The sequence below is a fragment of the Penicillium subrubescens genome (assembly GCF_028828155.1).
Source record: "Penicillium subrubescens strain IBT 31985 chromosome Unknown utg000004l_segment0_segment0, whole genome shotgun sequence".
Classification (NCBI taxonomy): domain Eukaryota; kingdom Fungi; phylum Ascomycota; class Eurotiomycetes; order Eurotiales; family Aspergillaceae; genus Penicillium; species Penicillium subrubescens.
In genome coordinates this window covers 2,797,207-2,820,504 of record NW_026643154.1, presented here as the reverse complement: position 1 = coordinate 2,820,504, position 23,298 = coordinate 2,797,207, and the positions used below count along the sequence as shown (strand labels likewise).

The 23,298-nt window shown below is 49.1% G+C and overlaps 8 protein-coding genes across 8 annotated transcripts; 2 read left to right on the top strand and 6 right to left on the bottom strand.

The window, feature by feature from the left end:
- Nucleotides 1-194: 194 nt before the first annotated feature.
- N7473_006062 (uncharacterized protein) lies at nucleotides 195-398 on the top strand (the record flags this gene model as incomplete). The annotated part of the gene is made up of 1 exon (XM_057152002.1): nucleotides 195-398. The coding sequence occupies one exon, from the start codon at nucleotides 195-197 to the stop codon at nucleotides 396-398; it is 204 nt and encodes a 67-aa protein (XP_057009807.1).
- A 3,501-nt stretch (nucleotides 399-3,899) lies between these two features.
- N7473_006061 (uncharacterized protein) lies at nucleotides 3,900-4,883 on the bottom strand (the record flags this gene model as incomplete). The annotated part of the gene is made up of 1 exon (XM_057152001.1): nucleotides 3,900-4,883. One exon carries the CDS (start codon nucleotides 4,881-4,883, stop codon nucleotides 3,900-3,902), a length of 984 nt encoding a protein of 327 aa, XP_057009806.1.
- Nucleotides 4,884-5,017: 134 nt separating this feature from the next.
- On the bottom strand, nucleotides 5,018-6,913 carry N7473_006060 (uncharacterized protein; the record flags this gene model as incomplete). The annotated part of the gene is made up of 3 exons (XM_057152000.1): nucleotides 6,458-6,913; nucleotides 5,719-6,371; nucleotides 5,018-5,651 (listed from the first exon to the last, which is right to left on the bottom strand). The coding sequence occupies exons 1-3, from the start codon at nucleotides 6,695-6,697 to the stop codon at nucleotides 5,018-5,020; spliced, it is 1,527 nt and encodes a 508-aa protein (XP_057009805.1). The 5' UTR covers nucleotides 6,698-6,913.
- Nucleotides 6,914-8,422: 1,509 nt separating this feature from the next.
- On the top strand, nucleotides 8,423-9,475 carry N7473_006059 (uncharacterized protein; the record flags this gene model as incomplete). The annotated part of the gene is made up of 2 exons (XM_057151999.1): nucleotides 8,423-8,839; nucleotides 8,900-9,475. The coding sequence occupies 2 exons, from the start codon at nucleotides 8,423-8,425 to the stop codon at nucleotides 9,473-9,475; spliced, it is 993 nt and encodes a 330-aa protein (XP_057009804.1).
- Nucleotides 9,476-10,173: 698 nt separating this feature from the next.
- N7473_006058 (uncharacterized protein) lies at nucleotides 10,174-11,124 on the bottom strand (the record flags this gene model as incomplete). Its single annotated transcript, XM_057151998.1, has 1 exon — nucleotides 10,174-11,124. One exon carries the CDS (start codon nucleotides 11,122-11,124, stop codon nucleotides 10,174-10,176), a length of 951 nt encoding a protein of 316 aa, XP_057009803.1.
- A 218-nt stretch (nucleotides 11,125-11,342) lies between these two features.
- Nucleotides 11,343-12,941, bottom strand: N7473_006057 (uncharacterized protein; the record flags this gene model as incomplete). Its single annotated transcript, XM_057151997.1, has 1 exon — nucleotides 11,343-12,941. The coding sequence occupies one exon, from the start codon at nucleotides 12,939-12,941 to the stop codon at nucleotides 11,343-11,345; it is 1,599 nt and encodes a 532-aa protein (XP_057009802.1).
- Nucleotides 12,942-15,058: 2,117 nt separating this feature from the next.
- Nucleotides 15,059-18,227, bottom strand: N7473_006056 (uncharacterized protein; the record flags this gene model as incomplete). Its single annotated transcript, XM_057151996.1, has 2 exons — nucleotides 15,059-16,578; nucleotides 16,640-18,227. 2 exons carry the CDS (start codon nucleotides 18,225-18,227, stop codon nucleotides 15,059-15,061), a joined length of 3,108 nt encoding a protein of 1,035 aa, XP_057009801.1.
- A 1,483-nt stretch (nucleotides 18,228-19,710) lies between these two features.
- On the bottom strand, nucleotides 19,711-21,710 carry N7473_006055 (uncharacterized protein; the record flags this gene model as incomplete). The annotated part of the gene is made up of 6 exons (XM_057151995.1): nucleotides 19,711-20,478; nucleotides 20,544-20,792; nucleotides 20,866-21,114; nucleotides 21,188-21,302; nucleotides 21,377-21,563; nucleotides 21,617-21,710. The coding sequence occupies 6 exons, from the start codon at nucleotides 21,708-21,710 to the stop codon at nucleotides 19,711-19,713; spliced, it is 1,662 nt and encodes a 553-aa protein (XP_057009800.1).
- Between the last annotated feature and the right edge of the window lie 1,588 nt (nucleotides 21,711-23,298).

The following is a 23,298-nucleotide window of genomic DNA, read 5'->3' as shown; positions in this document are numbered from 1 at the left end:
AATGAGCCATAGGCCCCTGTGCGGACCTTTGAATGAAGGAACGCCTTGGAGGGTTGGAATGGGGCGGACGTAGGCAACCGCCAACGCCCCAGCAGACAATTTCGGGGGCGGGCCATCCAGGCAGGGGAGGCTATGCCACCGGTCATCTCGCACCCTCCAGGAAAAATCAGCGATTCACGCTCGCGATGTCAACCATGTCGGTGGACGCCAGCGTCCCTTCGCAGCGGCATGAGTGGGGATCGAAGGGGGCGAAGCACTCATTTTTGGGAACGGTCATCTCCGAGAGGGCAAGGGGCCGGAGCGGTGGCGCCGGACCTCAGGGGACCGAATTGACGAGGAGCGTAGGACGTGGGAAGGAGACGTCGTCGAGCGACGCACCAGCTGGATTATATAGTTGACGGAGGGCCGTGAAGGCGGAGACGTACGGCAGTTCCCGTTGCAGGATAGCGCGAGAAGCCATGCCTGATCGGAGTGACGCTAAACCAGTACGGGCCCTGGACGGACGGGCGCTAAACCCAACACGGCGGGTTGCCAGAAACGGCCGCCTCCTGGTAAATACGAATTGTCCTAAGGTTACTCCCTATATAGGGACTATATAATAGTTTAAAGCTAAGGAGTATTTCCCGGTAATTCTAATCTTTGTTAATAAAATAGAGTATAATTACTATAAATACTTACTAGAATAGACTAGTCTAACAATCTAAGGCGAGTAATACCTTAGTATCTTTAGGCAGATCTTATAACTATAACTCCTATTAAACCGTAACTGTATCTCGGAGCTGTCTTCGTAAGGTTTTCGCTAACAGAAGTTCTAGTACCCCGGGTCTAGGGTATATAACGTTAAGTAATCTCTAAAACACAGGGTTCTCTACTATTTAAAATAGTAACCGAAGATAGGTAATAGTCTTTAATAGCTACTCCTTAAGTTAGAATATTGTTACCTTACGTATATTAAGCGACTCCCTTATAGTATTAATTTACAACGAATCGGAGATTAGAGTTTAATAAGAACCTCTCTTCTTTCCCTTACAATAAGTATTAGACTTTTAGTATCTACTTATAGTACTTATCCTATAGTTTTTGTGCTATAGATAATTAAGCAAAGTAAGATAGGCTTTATAGAGGACTTATAGGCGCCCGGAATCGATATCCGCTACTTAATTAAAGTGCTTCTAGATATCGGCGTAACGCAACTTAGTAGACTACTTAATTTAGGACTATCTGTCCCCCTTTAACTTATAACTATTGTCGACATGAGTGGGTGCATAAGCCCATGCTATCGAACTTGACAGAATGCGACGGAACGTCCACGTGACGACGATCTTCAACGATTGACATCAACAACTTGCACACATGACGAAAGAGCTTCAACACTCTATATTTCTCTTGATTTCTATGAGATTCTAGTCTGACGTATTGCCTCGATTTCATGAAGTTATAAATACTGCCTGTTTTCCATAGCTAGTTGAATCAAGTTTAATGATTGTGATGAAGTTGGAGCATTCTTCTATCATAAGTTAACTTCCGATTCTAAGCCGAATCGTACGACGACCTGACCTATACGATTCTTCGCCAATCGTATACTGATTTGACCAACCGTGCACACTCGCTTGCTTGTGCACGCCGAAGGATTTATGCTGACCCCGTAAATCCGACAACTATATTTAGTATCCTTCTACTATCCTAGAAATTCTCTCTCTAAGTTTAACTTATACAAAATCTAGTTCTTTCTACGTTAAGGTCTAATACGTCTTAGCGTTACTAGGGGTCTTCGAGTAGTTATATTATAGTTCTCGTAGGGTTTAATAAAAGGCTATAAGCTATCTTAGTACCCCTGTAGGGAGTCGCAGGGAGTCTTGCGATAGTTAGGCACACAAAGAAAGGATTTATTTTTATATAGAAGATTAAATATCTAAGTCTAAGAAAACGTTAGACGATAGCTTAATAGAGAGTAGGGGGCAGAAAGCCTAATAAATTAATCGTGATAACGAGGGAGAAGAAGAGGCTATATTTATAGTTTGCGCTATCAGATTTAAACGCTATCAGAGTTGAAAATAAGTTTTCTTTATCTTGTATACTCGAATATAGGTTTTGTTCGAGTCGCGTCGTGCGTTTAAATCTATCTATTCCTAAGTCGCGTAAACCCGCAGGTACCCAAAACCTAACCCTACTTAAAACCTGCGCGACTTTAGGAAGCTAAGAACTTCATAATAGATATCACAGTGGATAATTTTTAGTGTATCGAGGTTACAATTATTGACTAGATACAACGCAATAAGCTTAGAAATCATCACTCCTCGTAAGTTAATCGATAAGGCTGTTGATTCCTTAAGGTAAAGAAAGACGTTAGGAAGAAACACAGAGCAGTACATAGGAAATATATTTTCGGAGAACGGGGGAGCAGTATCTAAACGTAACACACACCTAAAAGCGTGACAATAATAAAATACCAGAATTACAACTAGTAACTAATCAGTTTTATACACGATTTATCCACATTTTTGGGTATCTTGGGTAACCCACGGGTACCCGCCAAGAACCCACGGGCGGGTTTATAAAGCCAAAACCCGCGATAGGTTACCCGTGGGCGGGTAAAGAAATTGAAAACCCAACCCAAACCCACGCTTGGCGAGGTCTAATATAGATCAAAGGGGTCATGTGACCTAATCTGGCTAAGGCGGAGGGAAAAGAGGTCAATTTTATGATAGGTTTTATGCACTGGAGAATGGCCGCTACGCACCGCCGTACCTGGGTCTTCGCGACCTTGAAGTAGGGCCCTCGCAAGCGAAGGGTGACGATTACGATGTGTTCACTACACCACCACGACCCCTGGGGACGACCCCCTCCCGGTAGATAGACCCCCCGGCGGCTCCTTGAACTCGCTGAGTCACTACTCAGACCCTTTCTTGAATTCTGTTAATCTTTCTGCCGTCTTAATTTATTTAGTCTTACAATTTGATCTACATACTGAAATTGCACTTTTCCAATCGCCAAAACTACACATCTTCTGGTATATAAGATGGGGTAGTAGAGGGACAAGAAGGCGAGTGGGCCCGAGTGATACACATAGTCAGTAGTCAAGGGGTGGGTCTGGGGAGCGGGGGACTATCTGGTCAGAGGTGGGTCTCTAGTATCCTGCCTTATTAGGGTCGTATTATTTTTGAAATCATCCAATTTGCGGGCAGTTTCTCAGAATGATCGGCTGATCATCTCCATCTTTGTAGTTTTTCGCAGAGACTGATTCAAATCAAGATACAAAACAACGTAATACCACTCTTCGTGACAGAGATGAAATGTCATAGTGAAAACTGCAAATTGGCAACGCCGTCTAGTTAATGCTATCCATATTCCGATGCCGGGCGATTCATAGGGCCCATAGTAGCATAACACGTGATCAATATCAATAATATCCTGAGTTCCTAAGTCGTATAACCTTCCTGTAAAGCAGACAAACAAGACAGAAAACAAAGTCAAAAGAAAGAAGCTTAGAATGGAAAAGAAAAAGAAGAAAAGGAAAGAAAAAAGGAAAAAGAAAATCTCCAGAGCCCACTAGCCCTAATTCTTTTGTGATATACATACTGAAACATACATGTATAGAATGTACAGCGCCCTCGATATGATCAAGGACGTGTAGTATGCGATGAGAGGGTCGCCCCTAGGAAAGATACATATTTAACCAGAATCTCTTCTGGCCCGGGTCTTTACCAAACAGGAAAAAATGTGCATGAGGCGAAAGGAGTTCCAAGAAGTGAGAGGAATCAAAAAGTCAATCGAAACACCAGTAAGAAACACTTCCCTGCAAAAGATGTGGAATGAGATCGCAGTCGCGCCATAAGTAGCAAAACGGAAAAGAAGAAAACGCAGTAAATAAAATGCTAATAACAAAAATTAAACAAAAATCAATAAATCATGTGGGGGTTCCGGGTATCATAATCATAATAGCCGACCTGGTAGAGGTGGTCTTGTGGTTGGCCAGGTCTTCTTTTGACCAAGCAGGGATTCGAGTTGTAGTCGTAGTCTTGCGCGCGTGCTAGTGAGGCAATGACAAAGAGGACAAAAAGCATGCACCTCATAAAGAACACGAAGACTCGATACTGATCCTGGATCGATAGATCAGAGAAAGGATTACCGGTGGGCAATCTTGTCCAGCGAGAGAGGTTTTTGAGAGATGACTGCAAATCAAGATCGAATATGAGCTCGATCTTTTTCTCTTCTTCCTCGAAGGGCTCCACGGCTTCGATTAATTCCAGTGGGACTTCACGAGTCTCTGTGAGAACGGCGCGGGACTCCTGCTTGTGCTTGCCGTTCGCCGATTTCGCCACGGAAGAACGGAGCCTTAGCATCTTGATAACGACGTGAATGCGACTACGCAAGGGATGACCCAAGCCTGGACGGGCTTCGGGAGTCACCTTGAAATCCATTTCGATCGCTCTTCCCGGTGCAATATCCATGCGACTTCGCACAAAGTATGTGCCTTGAGAGCTGGAGCGACATGGACACTGGCACATGGAGGAGGGATTGACTTTGCTTTGGGAGAGGGGGCCGATGAGAAGCGGAGCGGCTATATTCACACCCTTAGAGGGCTTGTGAGCTGGCGGCGACGACCCTCTGAGAGTGAGAACACCAGACCAATTATCAGAGGTCTGGGCATTCTTGCTCTTGGGGTCAGAGATGAAGGGCTCAATCTCTAGCTCAGATATGCCAACGGCTTGAACATCACGCGCTGCACCGACCATCAAGGACTGTTCACTTGAAATAGGGCTTTGCTGTGTGTCTGTTCCAGAATGGAGACCATGAGCCTGAGCTTGCTGCTCCGGGCGCATGTTCAATGGCGGAGGTCCTTGCGGTAGGGCTCCGTAGAGCGAAGGGTTGGCAGCAGCCATCGTTGGGATACTCGAGCTCATATCATAGAAGGCCTGCGGGTTGGTCCCAGCATGGTCAGCAACCCCTAAGGTCTGGCCAGTCTGAGGCAAAAGTTCCCGCGATGGGCCGGCGTGGAGGACACCAGCCTGTATTGCTAAAGCGCGCTGCGTATCCGGACAGGCATGACAAAATAGCGTAGACGGCGGGCTCTTGCAACAAGAAGAGCAAATTTGGAAATGCTGGCAAGACTTGCAATGACTCCTCGACCCTTGTGATGTTGGTTGGTCTTGTAAGTTGCTCGGATCAAATTGAGGCCGGCTGCTATGTTGGTTGCAGCCACCCTGTTGATGAGATCGGCCTTGTTGATAGCCATCAGAGCCAGATGGCCATGTGTTGGACGCCTCGCCAGCATTGCCAAAGTGCCCGTATCCTTGTTGAGATACAAAACCCCCGTTGCTTGTGCCGCCATTGAAGTTGCCTTTGTCCGAGTTATCTCGATCGCGACGCCTCTTCCCACGACGATGACTGTCTCGAGATGCTGAAGCTTTGGGTGCCTCTTTGCAGTGCTTGAGAAAACAAGCATAGAATTCCTCCCAATCTCCAACATTTTCTCGACAGAGTGGGCAAAAAGGTGGGCAAAGATTCTCGTGCCTATATGCTTCGATGATACTTGGAGAAGGGCGGCCCAGCCCGTGTGCGTCAGGATAATGATCCAGAAGCTTGTCAGGGCGATGTAAACGTGGTTCCCAAAACGAGGTACAATTTTGAACACCACAGTGGTAATCGTACTGCGGGTAGTGTTGTGTTTCGACATGTCTTCGGAAAGACTGCTTGCTCACCGCTGTCACCCCACACTCCTCATCCCGATCACACTCCCAATGCCGACAGCGGTAGGCTACTCCGGGTTTTCTGCGCTGCTTGCGTATCGGCACGCTGTCCGGCGGCGGGCGTGGTAAGGGCGGTATCTGCATGCCGTTCACTCTTGTCGGGGCAGCTGTCGGGGCAGCAAGGATCTCATCGAGGTCCGCATACAGGTCCGCATAGAGGTCCGGTCGTTCTTGAAATACTCTCTGCCAGGTAGGGGTTTGTCCCAGCCTCCGCATGACTACATTTCGAACATCTCGAAGAGGATCATCGTTCACAATAAATTGGGCTCCCTGACTCGGGACACCCAAGGTATGGGATGTGGCGACTCTCCTTGGGTCTGGCCCAGGGCGAACAGAAGCCGAAGGTGGAGAGATTGTTTCATCGGCATTTAGGCCCGAGAGGGTTGGCTCGACGGTGCTCACATCATTGCTAGTGGGGATGTTCAAATAAGGCGGACGAGATGGATTGGGGAGTCCAGAACCGAGGAATGCATATGGGTTGGTTCGAGACAGCGAGGGGTCTATTGGTGCCTCATCCTGGTGCGTGTTGTGCTGATATTGGCTGCTTGATTCCCCCACACTGGATGAAGTGTATACGGTGGGATCCGTGTACCAGGTTTGAATTTGGGAAGAACCTGGAGTCTATCACGAGAGTATTGCCTATTAGCTTTGATGAATAATTCATGGAAGACCTCTCAGGTCAAGATGGATCATTCTGAGTGGCTCACGATGGGGTAGCCGCTAGATGCACTAGCTAGTTCATTGACAAACGCTTGTTCTTGCACCATGGGTGCATTGATCCGCCTGCGTGCATTGGTTGGGACATTGTGGTCAATCCTGGGAGGCGGCGGATCGTCGAGCCCAATCGACAAATTGTCCATGGATTGATGATCATCCGGATTGTAATCCCCTGTCGTCATCGAGTTTTGATGGAAGTGATACGATGACCAATCCCTGTCTGGCTCCATGGCAATAAGGGAAGTAGCTTATGGCCGACCAAATGGGAAGGCCTTTGGGTGAAGAAAACCAGAGGAGGAATGGGGGCGAGGAAGGAAACGATAAGGTGAGCCTGAGAGGGGGGTATCGTACTTTATGGAAAGGATAGTATGGTCGGGGTGCAAAGCCCCAAAACCAAGGACATAATCGCAACCCTGGGTTGAGGTTATGGGTTGGGGTTTAATGGAGAACAGAATGGAAGTGGGGAGGGGGGGGGGGGGGAAGTCACGAAGAGGAGGAGTACAAAAAGTACCTCTAGGAAGACCTAAAGTACAGAACAAAATATAAACAGTATTGGAAAGAGTGAAGGAGGGAGCAGTCAAAAACGCCAAAAAAAAGTAGCTTGTTAAGCTAACAGCTACGACGGTGGAAAATCAAGCTTAGAAGAATGTGGGGAATCAAGAGACACGAATAAAACAATCGGAGCGGGGGACTACAAAGTATACAACTATTTTATTGTAATAATAATGGGATTGAGAGGCAACCGCTAACTATGCGAAGGCAGAGACAAGGGTTAAGGTTACGTATGAACAATAAACCACTTGGGATAGTTTCCTTTACTAAATTGGATACATTACAATCATTATTTGGCCTTCCGAATATCATCTCTGAACGAGATCGTGTAAGGGGTGGAAGCACATCTGAACTGCTCCAGGTTTACTTCGCCATCCTAGACGATGGCCAAGTATCACTCACGTAGCACTCTCGACACGTCTAACAGGGTGACGATGTGCTCCGCCCCCTCAACATTCATAATTGCGACCCGATCAGAGCCTCTAGATGCACGCCCAAACGAGGCTGGAAATCGGCCCAAGACGTGTAGTGCTTAACACACTGGCTTATAGTCTCCAGGTGGAGTTGCGGTGTGCATTACGCTGCACTGCGCGATCCAACCCCCGCCTAGGTAGCTCGTGCGATAGGTAGTCCAGCGGACATCAGGTGCTTTCCTCCTCTAGCATTCATAGAAATCACTAAATAATAGTCACGGTCGTGTACGATCAAAGCAGGAGGGGGTCATTGCATAGATCTGATTCGTGAAGGGCGATCGAGCGGCCACAGAGCAAACTTTTCCATCTACACGAGCAGGCGAGGTTCACCTATCCCCGACGTCATCGCCATCTAGAGTAAAACCTTCGAATTGCGGGTGAGCGACACACCCGAAAGCTACCATTCGAGCAGAACCACAGACTAATGCGTCTATTCGCTGTCTTGAGAAACCCACGGACTCGAGAATCCTGTGGTCCTAAAGACCAGCCCAGCCCCCTTGGCCTTTCACTCGAATTGGCTAATGGTCGATTGTGTATTCTCAAGGCCCCCAGCGCCTCGGGGCGCTGCTCTTGGCGGATGCTACATCCACTATAGGTGGACCAATGAAGTTGAACGCAGAAAAACCAGTCAAGAAGCAAGTAGATCGGGGTCTTATCCACCATCATTAACTGCCGCCGAATGGGTCGTGTAGGGCTATGCGAGGACCACCGAATCTACCGGATGATCTAGCTAATTCCCCACCTGATTTGGTGAGGGGCATGTTTTTCAGTTGGCAAGCTACACTGAAACCCGTTCGCGATGCAACTATGGCAATATGCCACGAGTTAAAAGAATTCCAGTCTCAAGGCCCACTGCAGATGATTTATGTCGAGAGATGCCCGTCTGGGTAGAAGTTGAAGCCGTTAAGACTACCAGTACGGATCCTCAGAATGGCCAGCCAGGAAGAGCCGCGTGGAAATCAGACTCCTGAAGTTGGATCAAGAGATGCCTTGGTAACACTGATGGAAAACCTAGCACCATACTCCCGGCCAATAGTTGTCGGACGCTCTAAGATACCCGATAAGAAGCTCGTGGAGAAAGAGTCACGCCATCAATCTACGCATCCTACCCCAGCGCCTTCAGCACAAGTGACCGCAGATAAGCAAAATACCTCTATTATCACACATTCCTCAATTGTTGATCTCGAAATGATCCAAGATCACTCTGGACACTTTAACGGGCTTTCTGGGAAATTCCCTGATTCCGTCCAGTTCATCAAGGAGCCGAATTTGCACCGATTCCATGCGCCACCTCTAGGGATGCCATTGCCCGGACAACACAGATCCTTGGAAGAACACATAATCTGGGTCTCAGAAGATGAGTTCAATCGAGACTTACCAAGAACATCGATAATCAATCTCGCCTAGATCCTTGCAACTGCCGCCTCGCGATACCACTCCACACCATGGCTTCCCGATTCCTGGAAAAGCAGCCAAGTCGGATTTTTCAGTCGCGAAAAACTAGCACAGAGCACAAAGGCCCTTTCCCTTCTTACGCCACACCTTAGGATTGAGGTTACAAGACAAGATAAAGGAACGGACCGACTTGAGGCCGCTGATGCGCCACAAAGCAACAAAGACACGGCATCTAAATCTAGAGTCTTTGCTCGAAACGCGGTGGTGTTCTCTTTCGGCGTCATACTTCTCGAACTCGGATACGGTAAACCGTGGATCCGGCTCCAGGAATGGGCCTTCAAAAGTTTGCCAATAGAGCGGCAGACAGACTATTATGCGGCTGAGAAACTTGCCCAGGCAGCGGGACTACGTAGTCGAATGGGGCTGCGATTCAGCACTATTGTTCGCACATGTCTCGGCTCTGATTTCGGACTAGGTGAGAATGGTCTTGCCAGTAAGCAACTGCAAGGAATTTTCCCCGTGGTTGTTATTGTCGCACTGAAAGAGATAGAGAAGGGGCTGATAGAACTGGGGAGACGACTGGAATGATGCTAACCTGGAGCATAATGGGCCAAAAAATTGCCAATATGTCCCCGGTGGTGTCCAACAAATACCTATATCTTAGTTGTTACGATCCCCCCGTACCTAGACTCTACTCTAGAAGAATTCGAAGACTCGCAAGTCAAAGGTAAACAGAATCAATCAATCATTCCCACAGTTCGTTATCATTACATCTAGATACAAGATGCAGCAAATAAAAACAAGTATAAGTACATTTCCACAGGGGAAAAAATGAAAAGGGGAGACGGCTGATAGCCAGGACGAGCAGAGTGAATAGAAAAGAAGAAAAAAAGAATCACTCTGCTCAAGTCATGAAAAAGAATGAAACTCCATCCAGCCTGCGCTGACAGGAGGAAATCTGTACAGATAGTCGAAGAACACAGGAGGAATGGATGGGTCGAAATAAGCTGCGAGATATCTCAGACTCTTGTGTAACCACGAGCCCTTCGACAGAGCCAACAATAGTAGCGACATCGCAAATGGGTATACAGCGTCGCAAAAGTAAGGAGACAAGGGTAAAACCTAGAATAGGGGCTTTTGGGGGCTTCGTTTGGTCTCGTTACGCTGAACAAAAGAAATAAAGTATAAGAAAAATTGTAATGAAAAATGGGTAGGGCTGTCGTGATGGACATCAATCTATCGCTAAAATGTTGAAAATAAAAAAGAGGTACTCCTTGGTTTTGTTTTTATGCCGTAAACTGTCGTTGAGATACTCCCGGTTGATGCTCGGGTTGGGCATCGGGGTCCGCGATGAGGCGGATGGAGGATGAGGGGGTAGTGGTTCTCCTAACGAGGGAGAGGTGCGGTACTGTCTCGTTGGAAGGAGGCGTGGAGTCTGGACTATCGGGCTTGTGTGCGTCGTCGTCGTCGTCGGGAATAACTCGAACAGTAGAACTGATGGAGGCAGAATGGAAACGCGAGCTAAGTGGGAGTTGGTACTTAACCACACCCCGAACAATCAGGTCAAACGGATGCTGGAGGACACGCTCCCAGCGCTCCGTGCCGCCTGATTCGGTCTTGTTTCCAGGTCGAGCGAGCCGAATCTGGCCCTTTGATGTAGACACCAGATGGCCCCAGGGGGACGCCTCGAAAGAGAGAGGCGAGTCGAAGCGGAAGACGCGACCCAAGAGCATGGTTTGTGGATCACCCTCGGGATCACTAATGGGGTCGGTGCCTTTGTCGATACCGCCATCACTGTGTCCCTTTGAGTGGCCTTTCATCGCTTCCTCAACGCATTCTGTATCCCCAAGGCACCGGACGAGCTGAGACAAGTACCACCGGCGACGACTCTGCTCCACCCGTGGGGTTCGATAAAGTTCTGCGTCCGAGGAATTCTCTTGCCAAGAGCTTTCTGTCCCGACGTATCGGCTCTTGGCAAAGATGTTCACATCGGTATCATCGATCGTGACCGGGAAGATGTTCGGGTTCACTGCCTCGACCTGCAGATCCAGCATAATCTCTTGTTCAGAGGCCAGAACATTTTGAATGGCAACAACCTGCACATCCAAGAGGGTCTTGGTCGCGGCGGCAATAAATGAAGCGGCACCACCAGCAACGATGAGCAAGAGGAAGAGAATGATGGCACAAGAGCCATATCGTGAGAAGCAATCCCGTTGCCGTTCCGCCATGTATTCCATCTGCCGTAGGCTAGCACTGTTGGGTCGTCGTCCATGGCGGCTACGAGTAGCCCGCGTTGTACCCACCAACGGCGTGCGCTCATCATCAGCCCCTTCAGCATCAAAGTCGTATACATCGCCCGCTTTTTTGTTGGCGATGGTTTTATAATTTGGCGAGGAGCGAGTATTACTGTTTCGCGAATGGCGGTATCCACTGCCGATGAAGTGTCGCGGCGACTTCAGTTGATTTTGTGGCTGAGGGAACGGCCCGTCATTGTCGAACAGAGATGGATAAGCCCCGTTGCGTCCATGACGCCCAACATGGTGATGACGGGGGTGATCGTGCCGCTCCCCTCAACTCGGCCGGCATTTCGACTTCCGTCGGCTTCCTGGGCGTCACCGTCCATGCTGCTGTTGTACGTGTTGTTTGTGAACTTCATGCTGCGTTTACCGGTAACGCTGTGAGAACCATCCCGCATGGCGCCGCGGGCACGACCAGCCAGCTGGTCTACTTGGCTCGCCATGGATGTTGCGCTAGGAGTTCGCGAGTGGTACCGTGATTGGCGAGGAGGATATGGGTCCGGCGGGTTCGATTCGTAGACAAAGGTCTCGTCAGAGTCAGACACGTCTGCTTCATCCACGGCACTGGCCACCTTGGCCTCAAAGATGTCCGCCTTGCTGGTCCCAGGGCCAGTGGTGAGGTGATTGGCACGCCGGCTCTTTTTCTTCTCCTTGCGAGGTCGGATCGTCTCCGTGGACGGTTTCATCCGTAGAGTGCCCTGCTCCGCTCGACTGCTGCTGCCTCGCTCTCCAGTGGCAACGCCCAACGATACTTGCGGGATTGAGCTCACGGTTTCCGTCTCGACAATCATGTTGCGGACCGAGCCGTCCGTAGGCTTCGCTCGCGCACCAGCACTGAGTGAAGTAGACGACCGTTGCGGCATGATAGTCCCCGGCATTTTGACTGTGCCTGTGGTGTGAGCGCGATTTTCCTCCTTTGAACTTGGGTTACCACCGCTGTCATTGTCACTCTCGGTGTTCTGCCTGGAGGCTCGCGGAGTAGGGTCTTCGTCAATAGTGTGTAAGCGGACGTCGTCGGGGGTTGTCGGTTGGAGAGCATTGTCACTAGACGGGGTGGATGGATTGCTGGCCATCTCTTGGACCGTCTCCAGGGAGGGACCTTGTCCGACAATGACCCTCGTGGCTGCCCGCGGGGTGCTTCGGTCAGTCTTGCCATGTTCCTCCGACGGCGAGGGCGAAGTTCTTTTGAGTGAGGTATTCGAGGGGGTCGATTCTTGATCAGTACGACGATTCCCCGCCCATGATGGCATATTGTGCTTTTCTGGACTGGGGACATTGGCCGGTGCTTCGGGAGCAGGAGGAGGAGAGAGGGTTGGTGGAGGGTTGGTGGGAGGTCCCGGTGAAGCGCGCTGACCAGACGAGGATTGTAGGGTTCGAGTAGAGGATTGACCGTTGCTCGACGCTCGAGTTGGACTCACGCGATCCGGAGTGCCTTTTCGAGTCTGAGAGGAAACTCGGCTGGTGGAGGGAGAATTGGCGGTACGTGAGGAGATTCGCACCGGGGAGGATTCGCGGGAGGAGACAGCAGAGTTGCCAGTCGACGTCGGGGCGGAATAGGTGGGTAAATTAGGAAGCAGTTTGGGTACTTGAGACATGGCCTGTCCCTGGGTTTGAATGGTTGGTCGCGGCACCTCTATCATGTCATTGCTGCCTCTAGCCAACCGGTGCCCCGTCTCTGATGCCGCCTCTGACTCCTTGGCTCCTTTGGACCCAGAGGCACCATTAAGGTAAGGCGGCCTCTCGGACTCCGCAGCCATGGTCTCGATCGAGCCAGAAGATGCTGACACGATGCAGACAAGTCAGCAGACCCGAGAGGAAGCCTCACAAAGTTGGGCAGGAACGATGTCCGAAAATATGACCAGACACGTCCCAAAGAGGGAACCGAAAAAGCAAGGTGCCAACCGCACACAGGATAGGTTATCGGTGTAGGAAGGAATGTGTTTGTTGGCAACGTAGGACGAATGAGGAAGAGTCGCAGGATGTCGAACGGATATGTTGCGCAGGAAAGTACGGGTCGTTACACGAGTGGTGCAGTCAAGCGAATAGCCGAAATCCACATGCTGGTAGTCGGGAAATGGGGGCACAGGGGTGGGTTAGGAACGATGAGGGTAGGCAGGCGCTGCAGGGATGGTGGTATAGGTGAACGAATGTGCTGTTGTGGGTAAAATGGGAAGAGAAGAGAGACGGAGTTGGTTTGTTTGGAAAAAGGTCGGACGATCACAGAACCACGGGAACCATCTCTGGGCTGATGCTTTGTTTCCAACTTTCCGGGGAGGGGGGCGTCAGACAAAACAAGAGCGTCTAGAACCCGAGGATGCAGGATCACGAATTATGGTTGGCGGGATTCAGAGACGATGGGGGCACCGTAGATCCGGCTCAACGTTTGGGCTTGGACTTGTTTTGTGCCCATACAGTGAGGAGATGTGGCGTATGCCTGGTTCCCGAAGAGCGCCTGCAGAGATGTCGGTGTCCAAGACCTCGGGTGAACAGTACTAAGTGGCTGACAGGGTGGAGAGTCAGGGCCGGGCCCAGCAGAAAGCCAATGATCGTGACCCACGTCAAAAGATGGAAGGGGCGGGCCTTTGCACTGCAGGGGAGGAGCACGCGGATGACGGTCTAGAAGGGGTGTCCCCGTTGTGGGAATATGGGAACAGCTGACGCCGTATAAGAAGTATGGAAGACAGGAAGGAGGTAGAGAGAAGAGGAGAAGGGGGGTAAAGGAAAAGGCGAGGTTCATTCGGGATGAAAGACCAAAAAGACGTTGAGAAGAACAGCCGAAGAAGCTGGGGGGAAATTCACAAGACGGAAGATGACACATGGTGGTAATAAAACCGGATCAAAATACCCTCTAAACAGGGGTTCTGGCCCTGGTCATGGCTTAATACACGTGTTACGGCAATACCGTCTTGCTGACTGGGTCATGATGACCTCATCAACTGCTTCTGCCCTAAGTTAGTACAGTGTATTCCGTAGTCTTACCGCCGAGGACAGTATGATTCTCACGATAGCCCTGTCAATATTTATATTAATACCGTGGCGTAAATAATTTACACATTAAAAAAAAATGGTGAATCTATCTGAAAACATGATACAAAACACCTCAGATTGGGAAAGAAAAGCGGAACTGTAGAAAGGGGTATATTATATTTGTCACCATCTACCTAGCTTCCGGTGGACAGTCCATAATTTAGCTAACTAATTATTAGACCTCCTACGGTCATATTTAATAAGCCATATCAAAGGTTGTGGATACTTAGTATGGACACGTGAGCCTACACATTTGGTCTCGTGATATATCCGTATCCATCTTCAGGACGTTAATGCAGATGAACAGCGCAGTCTGTTTTCTACTCAGGAGAACTGGTCCTGACTCCAGGCATCCGCCCCTAGCATATTTTCCATGTGCGGTGACCTGCAATTGATATCTAGTTTGAATGACCGCTAAACAAAGGGCCTCCTCAATGAGTCACCAGATTCATGGACTAACTTACCTAACAGCATCCATCATTTCATCTATGTCTCAAGTTATTTGTGGCTATGTAGGTCAGCACAAGCACCCGTGGCAAGAGTCAATCATGATCGAAGCCCCAAGATAAGCTTAATCAACTCAAAATGCAGCAATCCGTATGATCAACCTGTATCATATGCGGCATGTGATGCAGGACGACTATCAGCGAGGTGTTTCTTGACTATAGGCCAACTCAGACCCAAAAACGAAATGGAAGCAGACTCAGTCTATTGTAAACATTAACAATTTCGTATTCTTGAATTCTAGGTATCATTCTACCCATATATCCAAACAATTCTAGATAAACTATCTGCGAAGAAAAAATCCTTGTTTAATCCCTTCCTCATAATCCAGCGATTCAACCCATCACTCATCTTTCCCATCAAGCAACCGGAACATACTAGTAAACTCAAACGGCCCCGCCTCCAATCTATTCCCTTCAAACGCCCCCGGACCACAACTCCCAGTGCCAATCCCATGATGCGCAAAATCAACCCTAAACTCCGTCTCACCATCCAACTCCACAAGCTCATGCGGATGTTTAGCACGATCCAACTCCTCAGTCGCATACCTACTCAACGAGAAATTGAACGGTGTATCCATTCTCGCCTCGATTTCCGGCAAAGCCGCATCTGCACCTGCAGACGCAGAATATGCCTTCTCCGCGGTAGACGCATGGACACGAACCCATCGCGTGTCGATGTGGTTACCATTCTCCTGGGGCCACTCGTACGGTGTCTCGAGACCGGCGTCGAGGGAGGCTGTATGTGTTCCAAATCGAGCTGCAGCTTTCTTGTCGCGGTATGACTCGCCGGGACCGCGGCCGAACCAGGTTGCCGCTTCGTAGCGACGGGGTAGGCGGATGGTGAGGCCTAGTCTGGGGATGATAGTTGGGTGAGTACCGGAGAAATCACCCTTGACGTGGATATTTACGGAAGATTCGGTGATCGTGTAACTGAGATCGGCTTCCATGGCCCATTCTAGGACGAATGGTGCGACTCGGACTTTGGTTGTGATGGAGACACTTCCGTCGTCGTTGAGGTTCCAGGTCGAGGATTGGACAAGCATGCGGCAGCTCTCGACGCGGAAACGCTTCCATTCGGCATAGGGGCCGCCTGCGCCAATGTCGTTCTGTGTCAGGGCACGGTAGATGCCAAGCTTGGGTCCGCTGTTGAAGACCTTGCCGGACTCGGTGGACCAGGACAGATTGCCTCTGATGAGGTCGTAGGTGAAGTGAGATGCAAAGTTGTCCGAGTTGATGTACAGCTTTCCCAGCCCTTCACGGACAGAAAGTGGAAGTGGCGAAGAACTGGGGGCGGCAGGTAGTGCAAGCTTCTGCTCTTCGAACAATGGGATCTGAGTCCATGCAATCTCGTGTCCCTGAGATGCCCATGCCGTGTCCTCCTTGAGAGAGAAGTTGATGGTGAGCCAAGAAGCCTCAGATCCGAGATTTACGCCTTCTGGGAGATCAACCAGCTTTGACTCGCCGGGCTTGATCTCAGGTAGCTGCCATGACACGGGCTCTGTGTTCCCCGAGTCCTTGACAATGTGCCACGAAACAAATAGATGATCAAGAGTGCTGAAATCGTAGTGATTCACCACCTCAAGCTTGCCATCCTTGAAGGAAATTGTGACCGGCTCAATAGCCTTCTTATACTCGATCAACCCCGGGGTAGGTGTGTGATCAGAATAGACCATTCCGTCAAGAATAAAGTCGGCATCGTTAGGCTGATCGCCAAAGTCACCACCGTACGCATAGTACGAAAGGTCGCCCTCTCGCTTGAGGATACCATGATTACACCACTCCCAGATGAAACCACCCTGGAGAAGTGGCTCGCTACGGTAGAGCTCGATATATTCTTTCAGCCCGCCCGGACCGTTACCCACTAAAGAAAAAGAGATTAGACAAAAGTTTCAAATAATGTGAAAAGTGGGGCTTATACTTACTGGCATGAGCATATTCGCACTGGATCATGGGCTTGTCAGGCTTGTCGATAACGTGTTGTCTGAGAGCCTCCGGACTCCAGTACATCGTGGAGTACATATCAGCGGAGATGGCATCTCTGTCACCTTCATAGTGAACCAGGCGGGTTGGATCAGCCTCCTTGATCCACTTGTACATGCTCGCATGATTTTGACCATAGAACGCCTCATTGCCAAGTGACCAGAAAATAATACAAGAAAAGTTCTTGAACCGCTGGACGAGCTGTTCAGCTCGGTCGAGGTAGGCGTCTTTCCACTCTGGGTTGTCAGAAGTCCATTTTGTGGCCATCTTGTACGACGTCTCCTGGATCTCGTACTCGCTCATGAGATGCTGATTCGGAATGTTGGACCGCTCCACGGGATCAAAGCCATGCGTTTCTAGATCAGCCTCTGCGATGACATAGAGGCCCAGCTCATCGCACACTTCGTAAAGCCTTGGGTCATTAGGTTGGTGACTACAACGGAGAGCATTGATGTTGTACTTTTTCATCAGGACAAGATCTGCGCGCATGTTCTCATACGGCACAGCGCGACCGTACAGATGATGGTGTTCATGTCGGTTCATGCCATATAATATGATGGGCCTTCCGTTGACCAGGAAGTTGCCGCCCTTTCGCTCAACGCGTCGGAATCCAATGCGCTGAGGGATAGTTCGGCCGTTGAACGAGACAAGTAAGGTGTACAGAACTGGATTCTCAGCCGACCACAGCTTCAAGTCTTCAGCAGTAACTTTCACAGTTTTCGATTCAGTCGACGGGAAGCTGGTCTCTTCAAGGAGCGTGCCATCAGGTCGATAGAGTTTGATATCCACAGGACCTTTTTCACCCTGTGTCTTGACACTAGTGAGGAGCTCACCGGAAGACAGGTCCTCGCTGAGAGTTGCAACAGCATCGAAATCCACAATAGAGTCTTGGGGGAAAGCCAGCAGACCGACATCACGGAAAATACCGCTAAGAAGCCACTGATCTTGTCGCTCGATATAGGAACCATCACAAAACTCGTACACTCGCACTGCAAGGGTGTTCACCGAGCCGGCAGATCGAAGCAAGGACGTGATGTCAAATTCGCTGGGGTTTCGAGATCCCTGAGAGTAGCCCACCTCTGTTCCATTGACCCAGAGGTGGAACGCACTATCAACTCCTTCGAATCTGATGCGAATCTGCTGTCCATCCCATGATGCTGGTGTCACGAATTGCCTCCAATAAGACCCAGTCTCGTTAAGAATCGGCACTTCTGGTGGGTTGACATGGAATGGGTAGTTGACATTCGTGTACGTAGGGTGCGAATACCCTTGTAGCTGCCACATTCCTGGGACTTTAACATCGTCCCAAGTCAAAGGATTGGCAGAGGACCATTCAGGTGCCTCGTAAGGCGAGGCGTCATGGCGGAACTTCCAAGTACCATTGAGTGATACATATTCGCTCTTTTCACGGTCAAGGGTCAGGGCCTTTTCGTCGGAGTCATAGGAGTAAAAATGCGCTCGTGGAGGAAGTGTATTTTTGTGAAGGACTTTGAGATTGCTCCAATCGGCTTGAGCCTTGGGAAACGACATGATCAGAAGGGTTCAGGACGGAGGGTCTTTCAAAGACGGCTAAGTCTTGAGAGTATGAGATTCAGCGCCTGACAATCGTGGGAGCCTCTTTATATGAGGATTCTACAAAGAGTGGCAAAAGAGAGAAATGTTGACAAGCAGGTGAACCTGGAAATAGAAGCCGTTAGTGTTTGTAGATATAAGGGACTTGCCAAATAGACACAGGAACCCCCGCCTCGATTGAACTTAGACCCCCACTAATGGAGTGCGGGTCCAGTGTCCCAAGGTTGTCGAGTCAGTCGAGTAAGCTATCTGGGGAGTAGTGGGGAAGCTCGAACACTGCATGTGTCTTTAGTCTGGATTGAAATCGTCCGGTCAATCGGTATAATCATCGGCCGATAGTCTTGCCGTTGTGCCCTTCATTCTCATCTAGCAACCTATTCACACATATGAGGATCTAGAAAAAAGGTTTACTACATAAGTCTGACAGTAACACTCATTTTAGCCGGACCAACATACAATACAGGGGGAAAGTGGAAGGCCAAGCAGCCATGGTACAGTTAGCCAGCGGCGAGATCTCTAATGGGGGAATTTCGGCCTTATTCTCGGTGACATCAAAGAGCAATTACTTGGCTAAAATAGACCTTGTGGCGCCACGTGCCATCACCAATCCACCGATTGTTGAAGTTAGTCCAGTTACACCTTCGCTGGTAGTGCCGCATCGAGACAAGCGCCCGGGGAACTTCGGTAAATATCTCCGGTTAACTTTCCCCCAGAATCTTTTGCACTATTATCGTGGAGGGGCTAAGTTGCCCTTGTCGAGATTCGTGAGAGTGGAGATAAAATAACGCAAAATGGTTCTCCTTTTCTTAGACTTGTATACGGTTAAGACGGTGTTTAGTTAGTGAACACAAGCCCGGGGCATCGAGGCCCGATCACCTTTCAAGATAAACTGAACCCGCATGGGAAGCCATGTTAATGACACTAAGCTTACTACACGAAAGTATCTTTACACAATCTTCACAGAGAAGACATGAATGGAAAAAGTAGTATCTCCACCTCCCGTATATGGATCGCAGCCCCTTCGCCGCTAACACAATCTCATCCAATCTGTTAGTGATGGTAAAATTCTTCCGTAAGTCATGTTTTCCACAAGGAATCAATCTACCAGACTTTCATCTACGTGGAGTTTGTCCGCTATATTCGTGTAGCATGAATCAAGGCCTCATTCCAGAAAATACAAATCTCAGATCTCAATGATTATCGAGTCCCGGCCCGGTGCAAAGCAACATATAAGATAGTAGTCCATAATAGAGTAACTAGGCTTTTGCCTCTCGGCATAGCTACCACATCTTCCTCGACCTTGCCCTTTGGCTGAATGTATCTTTACAGGGGTCTACAGGATTGAATAAGTGGCTAACCGGCTCTTAATCTGCTCTCAGCCACCAACAACCCCGGAGCCAACAAAATAACACCCCCGCAGAGTTCCCCTTCGTGGAACACCTTAGCAAGTATACTTGAACTTGAACGAAACCTTTGGCGTGCCCACAAAGCCAGATGGTACAACGTAGGAGATATTGTAGATCCGATTATCCTCCAACGTAGCACCATATATGACTGGCTGCTTCTCCAAGCCCTCAGCACTAACCGTGACATCGAGACATGGCAAATCTTCAAGACCATTCACGACCTTCTTCTTGATCAAAGTCCAACTGGGTGGTATCTGGGCCAGTGCAAAGGTGAAGATATTCGTACCATCCTGCGTGGTATTGGGATATGAGATCTCGAGACTGTTAGGCCCTGCAATCGCATCAATAGTCGATGCGGTCGGATACAAGGAGAAGAACGACATATAAGGGTGAGGTTTATGGTCCTTATCACCGGCCCACTGGACAATTGCCGGGACATATTGTTGGCCACGGTTGATGGTCTCGTTCACTTGTTCGGCACCGATCATGAGCGATGAGCTGATCCACGAAGTGACCACTCGGACTTCAGAGTCGGCACCAAGTGTATCGGGGACTTTCTTGGTAATCATGCGTTCTCCGCTCCAGTTCCCCTGAGACTGGAGCCAAGCCGAGTCGTTCTTGGAGATATGTGCTGCAACTACATCGACAACAAGAGCTAAGGCCGAGCCTTGTGTGACATCGTATAGTAAGTCTGCCTCGAGTTTGTTCGGCACTGGTCCAGTGCCGTAGCCAAATAGACCCCACCAGAAGTAATCGACAACTGCAGAATTTGTGACCATGTCGCGCGTGTAGGCTCGATCGTACTATTGAGCAGACTTGTGTTAGGGATCTATTATTGCTTTCTCTGTAACAAATGGGGGTACCATACCGGCCCAGACATCACCGAAAGATAAGGATTGTAGTGAGCTGCAATGTCTGCCCAGAGGTCTTTCAACATGACTTTCGCGTTCCTCGCAATTGCGGAATCCTGGGGAGCGTATTTGATGGCGCCAGCCAGAGCCCATGTGTCCATTCCATAGTACGTCGGTGCATTGTATTCAGAAAGCACATTAGAGCCAGTGGATTGGAAGAGTTCCAATATCGTGTCTGCCTGGTCATTGGAGTACTTAATGAAGGTCTGAGATATCTCATGTTAATACCAGTTCATCCCTAATGTTTCGCTCAGGATTCGAAATAATCACATCACATACCTCATTGTTGCGACGCTTCCCAATCCAAGATACGCACCAAGCACGCATGAGGGCTGGATTAGAATATGCCGGTGTCAGATTATCGCCCTCGGGGTATGAGCCATTACGGCGCATAGAGCCCACGGCTGCAATCTCCAAACTGTCCTCAATGCGTGCTACGAGGCTTTCGCCAAGCAGATCGGAGAATTCTTCCACGATCTGTACAAGCTGCGTTCCGATGAATTCTCTCCAATTGGGGTCATATGTGTCCTAAAGCCGATTTCGGTCAGATAAAACTATTCAAATGCTGCCCTTGACTAGTACTACTCAGTGGATAGCGTACGTAGATTTCTGGTGGATAAAGCTCTGAGTCTGGGGTTGGATATGGCTCATCAGGAGAACGCTTGAATGTGCCATACCAGGCTGACTCGTAGCTCTCGGTCATCTGGCATGTCAAGCTGTATGAGATGAATAATCAGAACGGTCTATAGGACTTGATGTCAATTGGGTTTAGCTTTTAGAGTCCCCTTACATGTTTTCAATGGCGGCCTTCGCGTTGGACACATCTTGTCCTTTGTTGCGGAACAGTAGACCAGCAACATACCATGCTGTGAAGCGAGTTGACCAAGGACCATTGTCGGAATACCAAATGTACTTGTATGAATCATCCCAACGCAAGTCATTCACTTGCATCGACCAGTCAAAGAGGGACTGCGCATCTATCCATTTTGATCAACAAATATTCATATAATTCAATCAATTAATTCCTTACTCTTAGACAAGCTCTTTGTGATCTGAGCAGCCGAGACGCACGGTGCCAGAATGCCGCTGGCAACTGCAAAGCGGGCGATATTATTCAATCTCATCTTTGGTGAATCGCAAATCTTGATCCAAAAACTTCACGTTTTGACAACTTTTCGAAACTCGGTCCTAACTTGTCACTGTTGATCATCAGTCGGCTGCATATGTACTTTCCCATCCCTGCCTTCACCCCATATCTAATGCAAATGCCTCCTTCGGCAAAATATCGGCTAATAAGCCGGGCATGACCGGTCAACCCCGGCGATCCTATTTATCTTTACATTTTCCATCAATAACAAGCCCTCAACACTCAAGTGCGGTGTATTGGAGGCCCACTTCCCCGCACTCGGAAATCAAAATGGGCCCAAGCAAAGTTTCAAACCGCAGATATTATCTGTGCCCTCCATGATATTGCGGCCCACCCACCGCTTCCGCTTATGGGTGCGCCCTAAATCCCCGTCACCCCTAAATCCCCGTCACATTTTTACCATTCGATTTCAACTCCCTTTCCCAACCACCCAATATGCCTAAATACTCCAATTTTGACGAGGATCGCCTGCAGAAGGCCTGTAAAGCCGTTCTACACCAAAAAAAGCCGAATATCGCTAAAACTGCGCGTGAATTTAGCGTGTCTCGAACTACCCTTGCCGATCGCGTCAAGAAGGCCCGATCGCCCTTTTCTACCACTGAATCGCGCAAGAATGCGCTTACATCACATCAGGAGAAGGCTTTGACTGCTTGGATAGTCAAAATGTGCGATTGGAACCTACCGCCTACTGCAAAGCTTATAGAAGCGTGGGCAAATCAGGCCCTTACGCGCGCTGATGCGGGTCGGCAGCCGGTTGGCAAGAATTGGGCATACTACTTTATATCACGCCTTCCAAAGCACCTATCCCTCGCTCCAGTGAAGCAGAATCTAAAGGAATCAAAGCGCATTCAAGCCGAAGATGCAGGGGCTCTCTCTTTCTGGTATGATCAGCTTGCAACCCTGCTAAAGGATATCCCTGCAAGGCTAGTCTATAACTTCGATGAGTGTGGTTTCCAACCTGGCCAGGGCCAGTCTCGTAAGGTTATTAATGGTAGATTGCACTGCCCTGACCTTGCTGAAGCTGAGCGAGGCGAAACTATCACTGCACTCGAATGTATTGCTGCTGACGGCTGGCAAATGGATCCGCTATTTATCTTTAAAAGCGGCGGGGTCTTTATGGAGAGCTGGTTCCATAATAGTGAGGATTTACCTCTAAACACACTTACTGCTACCTTACCGAATGGCTGGATTTCTGATGAAATTGCTTCTGAATGGCTATATCATTTTATTTCAGCTACTGCTACACCCGACCGTCTAAAAAAGGGTGAAAAGCGCTTCCTACTCTTTGATGGCCACGGAGCACATCTTACCCTCGAATTCCTTGAGATATGCGAGTTAGCTGATATTATACCATTCGGCTTTATACCTCATTCAACACATCTCTGTCAGCCACTTGATGGTAAGCCATTTTTGAGCTATAAGCAGCAATTTCGGCTTATGAATAATGAGCTATCTTTCTGGGGTGGTCAGCCATGTGGTAAACCGGATTTTCTACGGGTAATTGGGCCTGTACGAGCGAAGGCATTTAACCAACGAATTATTCGGCAATCCTTCAAAGATCGTGG